A 19,175-nucleotide genomic window follows, 5' to 3' on the forward strand; every position below is an offset into this window, starting at 1 on the left:
AGGGTAGTTATTCCTTATAACGTATCATAAACCTACAAAATTTAATCAACTCTAGTGCAGTAAGTGTTCCAACTTAAGTAACCACATCGACATACTGGATGTAAGGTCATGTGGGATAGGAGAAACATAGTTTATTTTGCTCGGGGCAAAAGAAACAGAATTAGGTTTCCCTACAAGTGTTGCTTTTGTTCCAATGTTTCTTTACCCCATATAATCTTTTAGAAAAGTAGATACTTATACTCTTTCAGAAGAGTTACCTCATATAATCTTAAGTGTTAGGGCAGTGAGTGTACATGTATTTACTTAATCTATTCCAAAACGCGCACTTTACTATGCCGGGTTGGAACACTTGGAACTATGTGGGTGTGGGGCAAATGTGTTGTGATCCCATAGAAACTGAGCTTTATAGATGGTGAGGTTTTATTGAATCTGTCAGTAACTTAAACCCTAATTTCAAAGACGCGATAGCTACACTTACTCGTAAAAATGAATTCAATGACTTTAGTTTCTAACGCCCGCCTGAAAGTTCTTCCTAATGTTTGTCCCGGCTTCAATAAGCGTGGTAATCCACGGCTCATGGTGAGCCTAGGGTCCGCTTGGCTACTAGTCCCGAGAATCAGCGTAGGCAAATTTTTTTACGAAAGCGACTGCCATCTGACCTTTCAACCGAGAGGGGAAACTAAACCATGTATGTCATAGTAAAGCTACTAATCATCATTTACGCTTTTATAGTTAATTTTACGTACATATTTTCCAATAATAATTCTAATAGAGTAATAAGTTCTAAAGCTGCATTGATTGCATTACCCTCGGAATGCAATAAAAAGCAAAATTAATATCGTTTGCTATGAAAGTAACAGTACAATATAACAAAGACGAACATCAGCCGATATTGCATCGATTATTAAAACCCAGTGCGTCATAGCCAATAACGGGAATCCATGATGCAACATTTATAGTACTACTTCTTTTTCCTCGCGTTATTACGGCCATTTTTGCCACGGCTCATGGAAGCCTGGGGTCCGCTTGACAACTAATCCCTAGAATTGGCCCAGGCTCAAGTTTTTACGAAAGCGACTGCCATCTGGCCTCCCAACCTAGAGGATAAACGAGGCTTTATTGGGATTAGTTCGGTTTCCTCACGATGTTTTCCTTCACCAGAAAGCGACTGGTAAATATCAAATGATATTTCGTACACAATTTCCAAGAAATTCATTGGTACGAGTCGGGGTTTGAACCTCTCTCCGCTAGGCCACCAGCGCTTATATAGCACTACTATCTCGAATATCTTAGCTTAAAATCTCCGATACGAGCTCTCGGAGCAGATAAAGTGGTCCAATCTATAAATGTCAACACCAAACACTTGAAGCGAACGCTTTAAGAACGGCATTCCGAGTTTTAATATCTTTTTTTCTACTCGTCGACTGTAATGGTTGAATTAAGATTGCGCATGCCAATGTATAATTGTGTACTTTTCATGTATGGGCTCTGAACTCAAATATAAGATTCATTTCAATACGCTGTAGTCAAGTATTAACAAAATTACCAATCACGTGCCGCCGCGCTCCCATAGAAACGACTAAACGGGTGCGGAGTCGCGCGTTTATCTATTTTGTACTACATTTTTGTCTACTGAAATACTTACCAATTTTAACTAATTATTAAGGTTTTATAGTAAAAAAGTATTAATAAAGATGACTCGTAGAAAAAGTATTGTATACAATTAATAGTGATATAATCAAACTTTTCAATCTCGTACCTTATTAAGGCAACTCAGCAAGCTTCGTTGCCTTCTATTATATCACGATTGTTAAAATACTAATCTTTATTTGGGAAAAAAATATTAGTTAGCCTGATTTTTTTTCTAGAACCTATAGGATGCCGATGCGATGCGAATATGTTATATCTTTGCACTGCATTAATATCTTATACAACGGTTCACAAATAAACATACGAGTATATGAAACGCTTTTAACGATCAAACATTTAAAGATACTTCTCCGTACTTCATTTTGTACCAGCGAATTTCGATGTTATATCAAATCAACATCAAATAAGCGCAAGAATTTAAAAGTTTGAATGCCGTTTCAGACATCGGCCTACGAAAACTGCGTTGTTTATTTGGGCGCCTCTAGAGTTTCCGATAAGGGAAAATGTCAGAAAATGCGGTGCAAAGGCTTTTGTAGAGGGGCTTTAAGTTGCTCGTCGATTGTTTGTATTCTGTATGTTTGCTGCCATTCTGTTCGTGTTTGTGTGACTTGCCTGTAGCCAAGATGTTTTATGTATAGAGTTTCGTAAGTTATGTATCCGTAGTATATTCAGCAGCAGAAGTTGCTATGCGGGCGAGGTGTTTAAAATCAACTGACAGGTCTTTATTGTTAAGAGACTTAGCGCCACTTGCACTCTCCCACTCACCCGAGGTTAACCGGTTAAACGTTAACCCAGTGTCAAATTGACCCAGTAACCATGGTAACTCTAGGTTTAAGAGGCAACAGGAGTGATCAATTCTCCATACAAACGAAGTTGACTATGTCCTCCGTGGTTTTTGAAGCTAGAGCAATTATTTTTTCAACACAGATTATTATTATTAATATCTGTGTCGAACTGTTTTACTTTTTCTGATATTTTTGTTTCTTACGGTACTAGCGCACTTCTAATATTCGCAAAAACGGCCTAATTTACTAGGCCGAAAAGAGAAGCATGGTATTCAAAACTAACCCCAATTAGCCTAAAAAGCAAAACAGTCCGACACAAATAATTTCATTGCCATTTAGATCTCAAAATTTCGTTACATTTGGTTAAGTTTTGAAGGGGGAAACAGTCGAGTACGAAACATCGTTTTTTGAGTTTTTTATGCAGGTTTTTTCGCCTAACCTGGCGTTGTCCTTATCGCACTAGTTTTAGGAGCGGCTTCCGTTAGCGAGACGGATATATTCACCTAAAATATCCTAAAGTATCCTCTTAACCGGATAACCCCCGGTTAGTGGGATGGTGCAAGTGGCGCTAAGAGTGTGTACCTACATTTAGAATACCTCACCCTGCTTAAGAACTTCTGCTGTTGACTGTACTTCTGTTACACCAAGTACGGCTAGTGGCTTAGTGGGTAGTGACCCTGCCTATGAAGTCGATGGTCCTGGGTTCTAATCCCGGTAAGGGCATTTATTTGTGTTATGAGCACAGATATTTGTTGCTGAGTCATGGATGTTTTTTATGTATATAAGTATTTGTATATTATATATATCGTTGTCTGAGTACCCACTGAGTACTTGGCTTACCTTGGGACTTAGTCAATTGGTGTAAAACTGTACTTATTATATTTATTTATTTAATATTTATTCAAGAATTGAGGCTGATTTAATTAAACACCACTGGAAACAATATCATATCATTTGGACACAAAGTCAAACATGAAAACTGCAGAAAATTATCGCAAAAAAATTCACATTCGTACCGAAGTCGAACCATAGAACGAACTTAAACTTCTGACCGGTAGTGTACTTAAATAAGATCTAGAATAAGTATTCTACAAAGGTACCTTTTCACGTTGTTGATATAGCAAGGAACAACAAGCGTGAAGTGTTTGTTGTATTATTCATTAATGAGCGCAAACACGGGGTAATTAGGAAGCGTACGGGGTAGCACACATACGCACACATATGTACTCTTAAACATACAGCAGTGTGCAGCATAATAGCAGTTTATTTATACTAGAGTAAATTGCGTTAGTTATTTTTTTTAATAAATCACTGGGGCCAGAGGAAAGGGGACGAAGTAAATTTTATAGTTGTAAGCATTTGTTATACTTAAGTTTTTTTAAATCTTATACCTTTAAACGAGCAATTCTTGTATATATATATATATTTCTGTGATCTAGGAAACGGCTCTAACGATTTCGCTGAAATTTGGTATATGGGGGTTTTTGGGGGTATACAATCGATCTAGATTAGTCTTATGTTTGGGAAAACGCGTGTTTTCGAGTTTTCATGCGTTTTTCTTTCAACGCAGAATATGGTCGCTAATTTCGTGTTACCGGCCACTGTCCGTCTGGTCCAGCGGGTTAAGACGCGGACAGCTAGAAACGAGTGTTACGGGTTCGAATCTCGCCCGGTGACTAACTTTTGTTTTTTTTTTAATATATGTTCAAGTTTATATATAATTTTTATTGTTATAGACAAGTTTAATTTAGTAAAAAAGTGTAGTTAAGATTATCACATATACACCACCATATTACAATAAATAGTTATAACCGAGCAAAGCTCGGTCGCCCAGGTACTTATAATATTATAAGAAGTGAAGTTCAATTCAATAAAAGAAACAATTACACTAAGGGTCTGTTTCACAATGTCCAAGTAAAGTATTGGATAGCTAATTAACAAAAATATTAACTGCCAGATAAAACTTCCTACAAAACTTAGCATTTTATCTAGAAGTTAAGCCTATTTGAAGATTGTGAAATGCCAACGATGACTTTATTCATCAAATAAGTGGCAAGTAGCTTATTCTGCGGTGGCATCATGGTTCAATTTTTATCACTTGTCACTATGCCCGTCACTTTCGCGCTTACATACTTGTTAGAACGTGACAGGCATGGTGACAAATGATAAAGAGCCGACCATCTTAGCCCTACTGGACTTTACTTGGACATTGTGAAACAGGACCTAAGAATAATCATGTTTATCGTACCATGCGGCATTAATCACGACACATTTCTTGTTATCCTTCTAAGATGCAATCTCACTACATACTACGAAATATGCTACAGGCTACCGACGTAGCTCTACGAATGTAGCTCAGTGGTGGGTAACTCTCTTGTGCCGCCTAATTCAGAACGCCTACCACGAACACAGAAGTTCGTTAATTGTGGTAATTTTTCTCTTTTACTCCAATTTAGGCGTTGTTAGAGTGACAGAAAAAAATGCTCTTTGGTGTTCGCGGTAAGCCCTCAGGTTAGACATAAGCCTCGAACTTATGTAAAAACAATTATTTGAACATACCTAAATCAAGACTCAATCTAATAAAACTTTGAAAATACAAATGATGGGTCTCACGTGCCTGGTTTTATTTTTAGAGAAAAGAACTCGATTTCAATTAGTCTCGTTCCGAGAACTCGCCCCGTCTAGTACAATAAGATACGTTGGACGAGGCCTAGATAGATCGCCTTCGGCTAGGCCTAATAGTATAGGCGGGTAAATAGTGCCGTACCGAATGTTTTATTTGCCTGACCCGATGGGACGTTTACCCACTGTTTCCAACTGGTTTTCAAACGCGAGCGAATTGATATTTAGGACGAACCAGTATACGTTGAACCAAACCCCGTTAGATATAAGTTGCAATTTATTAAAAATCTGTTGGCAAAAGTATCTACGTATAAAACATTGACCAATTAAAATATTATTGTAATAATTTTATCAAGATATATATTTTCAAGAAAAGAGCTGCGTTAAAAGAAAAATAGGTTAAAAAATCTTCCCATCCGTCTAAACTTTTTTTTCAATATGAAAATTATACTAAAACGTATTCTAAATCCTAAATGTGAATACGCCTATGAATCCCATGATACTATTTAAAGTGAAATTATGATTTAATGCTAGTTAAGGCGAAGTGATGTACTGAAGGCGAATTAAGGGCACGTATTTTTGACAACCGTTCAATCTTGATAATCGATGTTAACGACATCAACTTTTGGTTCTGACATTAAGAAATATTTACACCTCTAAATAAATTTAGATTTTTTGTATCTCTTTGTGTGTGTGTGTTTTTTAATATTATTATTATAGTAAATCGACATTAAGACTACTTTATACATTTCTAAGTAATAATATAACTTTAGTTTGCATTGATATTTTCAGTTAATTGTATTTTATAATTGTTGATTTGCTTTTATTTTGCTTGTATATAAATTCCATGTTCACGTGTAAAAGTGTCCTTGTGGCCAATTTGAAGTTGAAGAAGTTGAAGTTGCAACATTAATAATGGGGTTTGGTAAGAACACTATCAGGTTGCACGTTATTGTTCCGAATAGATCCTCAAATAAACAATGGAACGAATGATCGGCGAATATATACAACTTGGTGACCGAGCGTATTTCCTTAAGATTAATCGTAATAATGTCACTCTTGTGTGTGTATGCCATGCCTTCAGCCCTGACCCATTTTTGCGGGAAGCGGCCAGTCCTAGGGTGATCATTGGAGCTAGTTACAATGAGTACTATCGATGAAGATACGTATCAAATTAAAATTAAAAAAAAAAAAACGAAAAAAAAGAACCGATTATTATGAAGTGCAGGGCGAAGTTTGGTTTTCATATAAAACTCTTTGCAACAAATTCTGATCAGATGACTTTGCTGATAATGACATATCGCTTACTAATACCTATTAATCCTAACTTCTATGGAAGGTGAAGGTAAGGAAAGGAATCTCCATATACGCTACAATACCAAGAGTACTTGAACAAAAAAATCAAATCATAGACAGCGCACTTCACTCCGTCAATAACGCCTAGGTTTTTAACTACTCTAGCGCTACTCTGGAGAGATTTGGAACTATTATTTATAGCTGACAGCTGGATACTTTTGCAACAGTTCTATCATAAGAGATTTCTCTCGTCTTAAATCCACACTCCATACTAACTTCATTGAACTATGACCGGTTATACTGTCATTTTCGTTAGTTTTCGTTAACGTAACCTCACGTATTTCCCCGCTAAGAATTAGAGGCGTGTGTGGCACATGGATAGTTTTTGTTTTGATTGTTAGTACCTAATAGGTGGGTGATATTAAGTACAAGGCTATTGTAACTCATCTTTTTCAAATGAATTTGGGATTAATTTGGAAAACCAAAATAGAAAATTGATCAACTATGCTACGTATGACATGTTTGTCACTTCCCTTCAATGCCGTTATAAGCGGATTATACTGTACAGTAAGTACCTATTTGAAAAGTAGAAAGATAAAAGATTATTTTCTTTAAAAATCTTCGTGATGAGGCATTAAGCTCGGAGACCAGTAAAGAGCAACTCGACACTCAATCGAATCCTCAAAGACATACCTAGTTACTCATTCAACGCTCAACGTTTTCCTTCAAAGCATATACAGAATACATTCATTCGAATCAGACTACTAAAACGACATATTTGCAACTCCGAAATTTGCATACAAACGTTTTTCCAGTCTCTGATATTATGTAGCAAATTTTCTAGTTCAAGAATCACGCCTCTCTCCGTTAGTTGAAGGCCGATTATGTTAACAATTTTATATGGTTATGATGTAAAAATAGAATATCATTTAGTTCAGTAAAAGTACACAGTTATACAATATATACAGAGAAAGAGAAAAACAACTTAAGACTTAGACCTAAGTATGTTATTTTGATATGACCTTGACCGTGAGCATCGGGCAGCATTAGCGGCTCGTCCTAATTGATGCTAACGGAATAAACTTCATTTTGGCATCTCGCTCACACTTGTTGGTGAATGTGAGATGTTTATTGACACGACTCAAGGTTATAATACAACACAAAATGACGTAAAAACTATCGAATTGTTAAAACCGAAGCGGTTGGTAAAGGAATAAGCAAATAAAGAAAAAAAAAACATAACAATGCCCTATGAACGTTCAGGAAGTTCTGTCATTTCATGCGGTCGTTTATTGTGGAAATAAATTTGTTTTGGAGCCGTCCTGTTCATCGCATATGCGTGTGGCAGGTGAATTATTCACATATATGTGGGTTTAAATGTCAAGAACTATTGGCGAATGAACTGCACATACATTAGACAGTAATAGCGACTAAACTACGCTTGCATTGGAGGTTAACAGCCATTTATTTGATTTAGAGCATGCGAGTGAATTCGAGAGATATTTGGTAACGAGTTATAAACCATAATAATAGTGAATTCATTGAAACCCAATATCAGGGCGTGTATCTGTACTTAGGTGGCTCAAAAAGTCAAGATTGTTGATCATTTTGTTACTCCTTAACATATAACAGGGTGATCAGTATCCTTACCACGACTTTGACACTGACATATTCGCTAGCGAATGCATTTCCCTCATACTGACATTGGTGCAAGAGAGATACACTGCGTTTGAATTGACGGAGTTGCTAGCATTTAGGCCCCGTAAAACTCATGGTGAGGGTACTGTACTCCTTGAGAATACTGATAACCGAACTCGGTGAGTCAAATTGGTTCAAGTCGCGCAAGAGCCTTATCCTCCCGAAGAACTGTAAAATCTACCCGACTCAGTATCTGTGCCTCTAAGTATAGTCGACTGTTATAGATGAAGCTTACTTCCACGGATGTGTGCATAATGATGTACAATTACATTGAATTTGATCGATGGAAAATCTAATCGAAAATTTGACACATCGGTCTCGGCTCGCCTCACCTTAATGTAAAAACAACAAAGATTGAAGACTCCATGTTTGACGTGAGCTTCATGTGATTGATTACGCACTACGTAGCCAATAACTTCTTTAGATCTCGTCCAAAAATCTCAAAGAATGGTTCAATGATTTATTATGTCCCTCGCGTCGTAAATCACAGAATTGACACCTGAAATATAATAAACGAATAGAAGGTTTACCATTATAAAAAAAAACTCAACCAAGTTTAATATTTTTCTGACATGCAAATTAAAAGTTCAACATCCGAAGATTTACGGTTGGAATGTCTAACACTAACAATAAGCCTGAAGACACGATGTTAATTTGAGTACAAAAATGTATTTGTACTGCTAAAAACTTTCTCAATGTGAAGTATGTACACCCAGCCGCAAATTGCATAGACTTATGAATGAATTCATTCATAATTTTCAAACGGACGCAGGTAATTTAGGGACAAGGTAGTACAATCAACAAAAAATAATCTGAATCTGTCAAAAGAATGTGAACTTTCTATCAAGAAGTAAAGTCATTTAAGTGACAAATTTTAGAGGATGGATTTTTTCGTTAATTTGTTGTCAAACTACGTCCAATTTTGCAGCTCTTTGCACTTTATAGTCAGATTATGCAACTGTAACAGTGACATAGCCAGCATGAAACAAAAAAAAAATAAACAGAGGGCCGTCGACGGGTAAACATATGAGTGGCGCCTGACGTAGCACTCGTAATGGCCGCACGTTCGCGGGTACTACGTGGTACGAGGACGTGGCCGAATTTCAATGAGCTACTGATTTGACATAGTGTAAGTTTTCACATCGTTTCTCATGAGTAGTATGTCTGATAACTTCAATACGGACAGCCGAGCGCTATGAGGTTTGAAAGTTTCGAGATAAGTTCTAAACGTAAGTACCTATAACATATGAATATATTTATTTCTAATTAGCTTCTATCCGCGACTGTCTGCGTGAAATGATGGTGATGACTGATAAAAACTGTCCTAGGTCCTTCCTCAGACCCCTAACCATCACCATATAAAAATTTACTTTATTTATTTTATTGTTATTAACAAAATTTGTACAGCATTACAGTAAAACAAATTAATGTTAAAAGAAAAAGTATATACTCGGCCAAAAAATGACAAACACAAAACGCGGTTGATTCTTGAAATAATTTTAGGATTATTGTAAATCACAATATGACAATAAAGATTTCAGTACATACCTACGCATTGAAATTAAAGTATTAAAAAAGTTTCAAGTGACATTCAGAGTTTTACAGTACGCCAGACATGTCCGACATATATTTGCCCAGGAAGTTGCAAAAATATTACTTACTTAAATCAGTTGAGCGGTTTAAACCCGCCACTTGCCCGATGAGTTGATGAAGATTATTGTTGTGCCAATCATGAAGGATAAGATTGGTGACATTTCTGAGCCTTCTAATTATCGGCCAATTTCGCTTGCCACAGTAGTAGCAAAAGTGTTAGACAGTTTGCTTGACAGGCATATGGCCAGTCGCATACACTTGTTTACACGATGCACAGTTCGGCTTCCGGCCAGGTCTTTCTACCGAAAGCGCAATCTTGTCTCTCAAGCATACTGTCTATCATTATACATCTAGAAAAACACCTGTCAACGCATGCTTTCTAGACTTGTCTAGGGCATTTGATCTTGTGCCATATGACATTTTGTGGCAAAAGTTGATAGAGGAGACTGATGTAGCGGGCGAGGTTGTGTCAGTGCTTAGATATTGGTACAGTAAACAAACCAATTATGTAAGGTGGGCAGGGTCACTCTCTGATATGTATGGGTTGGAGTGCGGGGTGCGGCAGGGGGGCTTGACCTCGCCTCGTCTCTTCAATTTATACATTAATCGTCTGATTGTTGAACTTAGCAGCACCTATGAAGGCTGTCATATCGGTGGAGTATGTGTGAACGACATTAGTTATGCCGATGATGTGGTGCTGCTGACTCCATCAATCAACGCAATGATGACGCTTCTCCGCTCCGTATTTGTGTGTTTTGTATTATTTTTAGTTTGTTTTTTATTTATACCTAGGTTAAGAAAAAATGACATGTAAAATGTTTTACCAATAAATTTCTGATTCTGATTCTGATTATGCCGAGACGCATGGACTCAGATACAACGTAAAGAAGAGTGAGTGGCTTGTGTTTAAGGCTGGGACCAAATTTTATCCTGACGTACCACACCTAAGACTATGCGGGACTCCTCTAAATAAAGTCGTCAAATTTAAGTATCTGGGTCACTGGATTACGGAAGATTTGAGTGATAACTTGGACATGGAACGTGAGCGTAGGGCGTTGTCAGTCAGATGCAACATGTTGGCGCGTAGGTTGGCAAGGTGTACGAAACAAGTCAAGGCGACGCTGTTCACGGCTTACTGCCAATCTTTTTACACCTGCAGCCTATAGCTCAACTAAACGCATAAAGCTTACAACGCTCTACGCGTGCAATATAACAATGCTTACAGGTTTCTGATAGGGTTGCCTCGTTTCTGTAGCGCCTTGGAGATCTTTGCCGATGTCGGAATAGATGGATTCCATGCCATCATGCGAAAGAGGTGTGCTTCAACCCTGAGCAGGATACGGGGCAGCCCCAATAGAATCTTGAGCGTTGTCTCAGACACTGAGACAGCCCCCAATAAGACACTAGCTTTGTCTGCATACGCCAGCTCCTTATGTAACGGGTCATAGGCTAAGTTATGCCTACTCTTATGTAGTAGAAGTTAGTCGTAGGCGAAGTTAGTAGCTCAGCGGTAAGGCGCGCGATTTAAAACAGAAGGTGCGGTGGTTCGGAGTTTCGGACCCCAGCTTGTACCAATGAGTTTCTTGAAATTTAAACTACATTCATAAATATGTATAATAATCATTTGATAGTTAATAATTGCTGAAGTTTGGTGAAGCAAATCATTGTTAATACCAATAAGGCCTAGTTTCCCCTTGGGGTTGAAAGGTCAGCTGTCAGTTCGCTGTCGATAAAACCAGTGCTTGAGAAGAGTTTGATTCTTACGATTTTGCCAAAAGCGATTGATTTTTTTAGTTCACTATCAATTGTCAGATAAGTACATTTATAAGTATCTAGAGATTATCGGATGATTTACAGACTTTACTGAACTTTTATAACGCACCTCCGTATTTTCTGCTAATTTATTGGACAAAGTTATCCAAAGTAACGCTTCGTAACAAACATAATTTGGAACAAGCATAATTTATGGGAAACAGGAAATTTTAAATTGTTTCTTAATGTACAAGTACTTGGTTAAAATGTTCCTACATTAATCTTAAATTTGCCAAAGATACTCTCATCTAAGGAAGTTTAATAAGTAAAATAAATGAAGCTCATATTTTAACTAATTAAGTCTAATAGCTGGATATTTTTCGAATTCAACCAGTAACACAATAGTCAGAAAGCTATGCTAGCTTAAAATAAAGATATTTATTGCTGACATATCTACAAAGCATTCATTGTGATCAACCCGTAAGATTAGCCCGTAAAATGTTTATCAAATCAAAAACAATTTATTTCGAACAGTGTCCATATCTTGTTAGTAACATACAAATACTTAAATCTAGGGTTAGTATGACATGACATTAATACAAATTCCTACATAAAGGGGCATGTAGCTTCCCCCAGTGCTTCAGCCACGGTGAGTCCCACCGGTCGGCCAGCGGGATGCTATTCGACCCACTATGCCCACTGTGTGGTTATGCCCACTTTTAATTAATTTAAGAACTAGTTGTAGAAGGGACATGGACAATCAAATAATAAATTCATGATACTTTTTTACTGGTGCACTTAAAGATTTTTTTTTGTCATATTTTCAACGCTTCAAAGTGGCGGAGAAATATTTGCGAAGATTACTTTTTTATTGCTTAAATAATGACATAGACACGACTCTGCAAGCTGACAACACATTTCATTTTTTACGGGTGTTTAAAAACAAAATGAGTTGGTTTAAAGGTGCGTAGCCGGGAAAATTCACGAATTTCAAGTGACAACTTCTCCGCTCTGTCGCTGTTACAACTTTTTTAATTAGGTGAATAAAAGTAATTTCGGGTGGCGTTGGCAAGTTCCGAGTGGATTACTCGCTTGTCGCTGGCGTGACGAGACCTGGAGAGATTTTGGGCGGTTCCGCGAAATTGTTCATTTATTGCAGTTTGTGGAAATTCATTGTATTCACTCAGCGAGGTATAATTTCATTGGTCGGTGCATTTGGTCCTTAATCCATGTACGGTTTAAATTGATTTCATATTCCCATAAAAGCTAAGATGCTTACAAAGTACCTAAAGATTATATATATAGACTTGTTCTTTAAAGGGGACCGATTTCCGGAAAAGAGCTACTTTATGTTTTGGTTCAACTTGCAATACTTACATGCACGGTGGTGGTGAATAATTATTATGACTGACTATGTTGTGTTGTGGTTGAGGGCTTGGCTACAGTGTGCGACTTATTTGTATTGTGTTCAGTAAGAAAAACGAATGAGAATAAGAGGTGCCAAACCTTTTATTATCCGTTGCTTAGACATAATGGAATATTCCATTACGATATTGCAACTGACTATGAACTAATAAATGTAACACTGTTGAGAACTAAATCCATGAAACGTCACAAACAATAATATTTTCGCTTACGTAATCAAGGACTAACAGACAGTTTGATGTAACTACCTACAGATGTGCAAGTTGCGATAAGTTTACAAAAATGTGGAAATATTCTCGAAAAACTCCACAGGAAACAAAGGAAAGTTTCATTCCGGAAATGGAAAATTAAGTTTATACACTAAACTCACCAAATGAAATGAGCCCGCTGTTCAGCATGCTAAGCTTGATGGTGTTAGGGATGGAGACCAGACTGGTCGCCCCAGTCCTCTCGCCTCCCTTCGACTTCTTCTCGCCAGCCCTCGTCGACGACCTCGAGCGAGGCTGCCGACGCTGGCTGTTAGCTACCGACGTGCCTCGCTGTCCCGTCCGAGACGACATGATGCTTTTTTAAACTTAAGTTCACTAGACACTGGCACTTTACACTATTGCACTGTTAACACTAGATTTACGGTAATATTCATATCAAAACATTTACGTATTTATACACACATTGACGTAGTTTTAACGTTAATAGGAAGTGGGAAGGTTGGATGCTTGTGAAGCCGCTACGCGCCGGGGCATAGTTTTGGTCACCGCCTGAAACAACAAGAAAAACAATTAATAAAAAATAAGGTACACTTCCTAAAGCATATATTTTTTAAATGGTTAAATTTATAAAGCAGAAAATTTGCCAAAATATAAAAACGGTTCATAATTTTTTTCTCAATTACATAAACACTTTTAAAAAGATTACAAAGTCTAACCTTAACGATATATGTATCGAACTCGATATCTCAAATGCTTTTTAAAAATCCTATTTGTATAAGAACAATTTGACACATCCAATGCCTAAAGGCGACTGAGCAAGTGGAAGAACACTGCGCGTGCGCCTACGCACCGTCTACGTCAGCGTAAGTTTCAGGAATATTTATCGTGATCACTCGAATGAACCAGTATAAGAGAGCTACCCGATTAAGCGTCAGTTGTTATCGATCTTGAGGTTACATTACTCTGGTTTTTCCAAGAATTTGACCGGGATGGCAAACATAAATTATTCTTGGTTTGACTTTGCCCGGAGAGCATCTCCTTCGATCCCTTGTATGTTAGTGCGCGCGAGATGCGTTTGCGAGTAATAGTATCAATAATGTAGTCGGACTTGTCTCCAACTCGCACGCTCAGTTGAACCTACACCTTATTGCAAAGCCATAAGGTCCACCAATGGACTTAGAAAGTACAGTGTACACAACTACTACGCCCGGAAATCACCGAGAAAATCTTCGACACGATTATGAATGAAACAAAAATAACTCTTATGAGTAAAATAATGAATTGTTTACGCCAAGTTTGACGATCGGCATTTTGTTTTTCGTTTAGCGTGAAATTGTGTCATTGCCATAAAATGTCGGTTAGTTAGAAATATGAATTGATGATTAAAATCCTATTTTTAGCTAAGGAATAGAGTTCGATTTAGTATGTTTCTGTATTTATTATTTGTGGCTCCAATGAGTATCAAATATTGCCTGTCCAGGACCTGTCCTACCGCGTGAGGCGACAGAGAGCAAAACAGGGGCAGGGCCGTGCCCGCGCCAGATCCTATACAACCACTATCACGATCGCGGGCGCGCATCCCTCAAAAATAATCCGATATAATATGTTAAGCATGTAACTTTCCAAATTAAATATTTTTATCAAGAATCTGCATCTTTTCATCACCAACACTATCGTATTAATAATAAACCTATTTTATGCATACGAAATAAAATGACTTAGTTTTCATATTTAAGTCTGTTTTATCATTTGTAAGAATACTAATAGGATTTGGTACCTACGGAATCTCTCGCATTTCAATAATTTTAGTCATTACTACGAGTATTTCATGTTAAAATATAAAGGAAAGGCAATAAGCTACATATAGGTACGTGACCGTACTACTATTCCAAACGACTAAAGAGCACGAGCGTTTAGACGACCAAAGGGCCCTCTAATAAAACTATAATTTAAAAATTAGGAACCTGGAGCTCACGTTACACTGGTGCCCCCCGTAAACTCGCCTCGCCCAAACTCGCACAAATACTAGAACACACGGTATCTCGCTTCGGCGTTCGCTTTTGACTCCATCATGATGGACGAACTTAATTGAAAATGCAATTTCGACTCGCTGCAGTACGTATATCTACAGTACGTTTGGATGCGAGAACAGTTGATTTTAATTATGAAAATGTCATTATACGTTGCGCTATAATGGAAGAAGTTTGATGCACTGTGGTAATGGAGGTTAAAATGTTTTGCTGGGAAAAATTCTTAAACAGCGTGCACTACACCAAATGGCATTTTTTATGCAAATACTTGATTTGTTAATGAAAATACAAATTGCTGTATGCCTATATATCCTTGCCGACTTATTTATTATCACATACGACTTATATATTATAAACACACATACCCTCATTTTATACATCTGCTGTGACCTGGGTTCCGGCAGAAAACCAGTGCTTTACTCGAAAGAGTGAATAGTATCACTGAGCCGTGACCCTTTTGTCCTGCTGCAACGCACACAGTATGTAGGTAGGTACTTTTATTTTATTTTATTGTTTATTAGTTATGCCTATTTTGTTTTCTCAATTTTCTTTTGTGCTATTTTTATTTTGTTCCTGTAATAATTTGTGTTCTTTATGATGATTTAAACTTTATATTGTGTGTTTTTGCAGCTGCCAAATAAATGATTTATCTATCTATAATATTGGAGGAACGCCCCCAATTCCTTACAGTTCCCATCATCAGAACTAGACTTGTAAAAAAATGGCACCAACTTACTTGGAACTACATATACACTTTTGACCAAAAAACATTTTTCCAAATCGGTTCAGAAATTACACAGTTCTCAGAATAACATACAAAACAATTACTATCCTCCTCCGTTGTTGTAGTCGGTAAAAAACTTTCCCCCATTAACCCCAAAAATAACTCTTCAACGATGCTAATTACTATTATACATGCCAAAAACTTTTAGTACTAGGTATTTTGAAAAACTATAAGCGCAATGTCACTTTCCTCTTGTTGAAACTGCCAACTCCAAGAGGTCGATTCTAATTTAACAATTTGTTATGATTTTGGTTTTGATACGACTTTGATCGTCGACGATCGTGATTGGCTCACAACTCACGCACGACTTTCACTTGACATCGCATCCACCAATCATCGTCAGCGAGCTTTAATAGGAAAGGGGACGGCCGTTTCGCCATACAAACGTAGTCCTGGATATTGACATTATGGTAAATATGATTTATACTAACCATAGCTATGCCCTTGTGGTTTGCTTTTTTAGATTGTGTGATTATAGTAAAAATTAGGAGCGAAAAACAGATTTGATACAAATTTTTAAATGCTTCTATCTTTTATAATAATTAAAATTTCATAAAATATCAAACGGAGGGGCTTAGCTGTGGTTGATATACAATAAATTATGTCAAAATATTTTCAATAATGTTAATATCCAGAGAGGAAAATGAGGACTACGTTTGTATGAAAAGGCGATTTCACGCGGGACCTCCACTTTCCTCTTAGTCGAAATAAGACGAAAACCGTAATAATTGTTTAATCTGAGTCGAACTCCAAGATTACCGATGACGTTATTTTTAGACTTCGTTGTGCATCTGCGGTGTAAAGATGCTCACATTTTTATGAGCGCATGTTCACCATCCGTTATTACCCGTGTAGGCCGCGGATTATCAAAGCTAAATCCGCCTTAATGGCTGTCGTAAAATATAGTTAATTTTAACACAGTTCCAACGTAATTGAATTTTGGGGAGATTCTGTTAAATATCTTCGAATCGGAAGCAGGGGACGCCTGTAAATTAAACATTTACCTAATGAGATAGCAGTTCGTTGATTTCCATGTTTCAGAATATAGTCGCTATCAGATATATTGAATTAAATGATGTGCTCACAAATATCATGTGATCTATTATTGTGGTAAGGTGCACTTAAATATATTTTTGATAATTATTAGCCTGAATGCAATATGAATTAATCGCGCTAATGAGTGGTAGGTATTTAAATTATAGGTAAATCATACTCATCTCTTCACTAAATGAGATTACGCCTTCTAATGTTACTAATTACGTGCACTAATGTCCTAGACTAGATTGTTTGCCTTGCTTGTCCCTGTCAATTGGTATCATATTATTATATCGTGTAACATATTTAATTTTTATTTCTATTAATTATTTTTTGTATCGTTCAACTAACATAGTTATTAAGATACTCTGTAACTAAAAAGCTATAGATCAACTTGGTCTGAAATAAATGATTTATTTATTTACTTATATCACATAACAAGTAAGGAAGTAAATACACTTTATTGCATCACAAAAGAAAAATTCAATAAGAGAATAACAAATCCTCTTTATTGCACAACCTCTGAAAAAATTAGAGTTGTGCCCCATTGATGTAAGTAATACATCAATGTTGTGCCCGCTCGGTCTTTAAAAAGAGCGCTCCGATCTCGGTCAATCGGTCAAACGAACTAGTTCGCTCTTTTAGGTCCTTTAGTTCCTTTAGTTCAGGAGCAAATCTCGAGATCTGAATGAGGATGACTAGGTATGTGTCTTGCTCTCGCTCGCAAATAAACAGAGCGAGAGCGTGAGAGAGCGAATTTCTTGACCTTGACTCATTCCGATCATTCGCTCCCGACCGATTTGTTACTTGGTACTGAGGGCCTACCGCGAACCACGTTCGACGTGTTGCCTCTCTGTCGCACTTGTAAATTCGTACGCAAGTGTGACAGGGAGGCAACCCGCCGAACATAGTTCGCGGTAGGCCCGCTGACATACCGACTACTGAACTAAAGGACCGAGACCGATTAAGAGCGCTTAAGATGAACTAGTTCCTTTCGGTCTGTGGTGGGATTTCATTTTTTTTAGTTCTTCGGTCCTGACCGACTCAAGCCTAGAAAAAATGTACATGGAAACAATATAATACATGAAGATAGTGGTAAACAACAGGCGGCCTTATCGCTACAGAGCGATCTCTTCCAAACAGAAGAAGTAATATTACTACGTCTAATATTGAGTGGGCACATTAGATATTACCATACCAGTGTTAGGGCCACTTGCGTCATCCAGGGTTAGCCACTAACTCGGGATTAACCGGTTAAACCCGGAGTTACCAGTACAATTTAACCCTGTATTAACGGCTAACACCGAGTTAGTGGCCTACCCCGGATGGCGCAAGTGGCCCTTAATGAGAATATTTTCCGTAATGATACTTCTGTTTGGGCCTATTTCACAATGTCCAAGTAAAGTACTGGATAGCTAATTAACAAATAAATTAACTGCCATACAAAACTTCCTACATAACCTTGCACTTTATCTACCAGTTAAGCTTATTTGAAGATTGTGAAACGCCAACGATGACTTTATTCGTCGGATAAGTGGCAAGTAGCTTATTCAGGACATTACTTGGACATTGTGAAACAGGTCTTTATACAACAACAGTGATATCTAGACTGGTCCGCATTTTTTCGGTCTTATCACTATCACTACACCTTATAAAAGAAAGTCCCCTCTCGTCTGTCTGTTTGTATGTAAATTCGCGATATACTCAAAAACTACTGAACGGATTTTCATGCAGTTTTCAGCTATCTGTAGAGTGGTTCTTGAGGAAGGTTTAGGGTATAATTTATTAAGGTTTTGTGTAGCCCGTGCGTGGCCGGGGCGGATCGCTAGTTTCAATTATAAAATAAATAAGATAATTCACACAACACAACAGAGCTTGAGCTTATTGAGCTTACCGTGGGACTTAGTCAATTTGTGTAGGTCCCTATAATATATATTTTTTAATTTATTTGAATCAAAAGAAGATTACAAAAAGCCTTAAACTACTAATCTGCCAAACCTGCCAAATCTGCTTTAATTTACGTAGTAATTCATATACAATTGAAGTCACTTACTCCTTTAGGTCCCCGCAAAAATGTGTTTATATTACTATTTTATTTATTTAACCTTTATTGCACTAATGAGAACCTTAAAAGGCGGACTTAATGCCATGAGGCATTGATTGCAGAGATTGTGGGTGTTTTATGTCACAGGACAAAATTTATCTACAAAATTTTAGTCGAATTAAGGGTCCAAATATCGAGAGTCTTCTAGTGTAGTAAAGTTGGCAGTGACCCTGCCTACGAAGCAGATCAGGA

General features: G+C 37.3%; 1 protein-coding gene across 5 annotated transcripts in view; it reads right to left on the reverse strand.

The window, feature by feature from the left end:
• Window positions 1-19,175, reverse strand: part of LOC133527983 (receptor-type tyrosine-protein phosphatase kappa) — a 284,020-nt gene that overhangs the window by 112,204 nt on the left and 152,641 nt on the right. For 3 of the 5 annotated variants that reach the window (XM_061865214.1, XM_061865211.1, XM_061865216.1), the window contains exon 2: window positions 13,192-13,579. In XM_061865214.1, the coding sequence (XP_061721198.1) occupies window positions 13,192-13,381 (190 nt within the window). In that variant the 5' untranslated portion in view covers window positions 13,382-13,579. Of the gene's footprint in view, window positions 1-13,191; window positions 13,719-13,746; window positions 14,812-19,175 lie in introns of those variants that run through there. The other 2 variants (XM_061865212.1, XM_061865213.1) reach the window with 2 other exon arrangements.

The sequence above is a fragment of the Cydia pomonella genome, chromosome 18 (genome assembly GCF_033807575.1).
Source record: "Cydia pomonella isolate Wapato2018A chromosome 18, ilCydPomo1, whole genome shotgun sequence".
Lineage (NCBI taxonomy): Eukaryota > Metazoa > Arthropoda > Insecta > Lepidoptera > Tortricidae > Cydia > Cydia pomonella.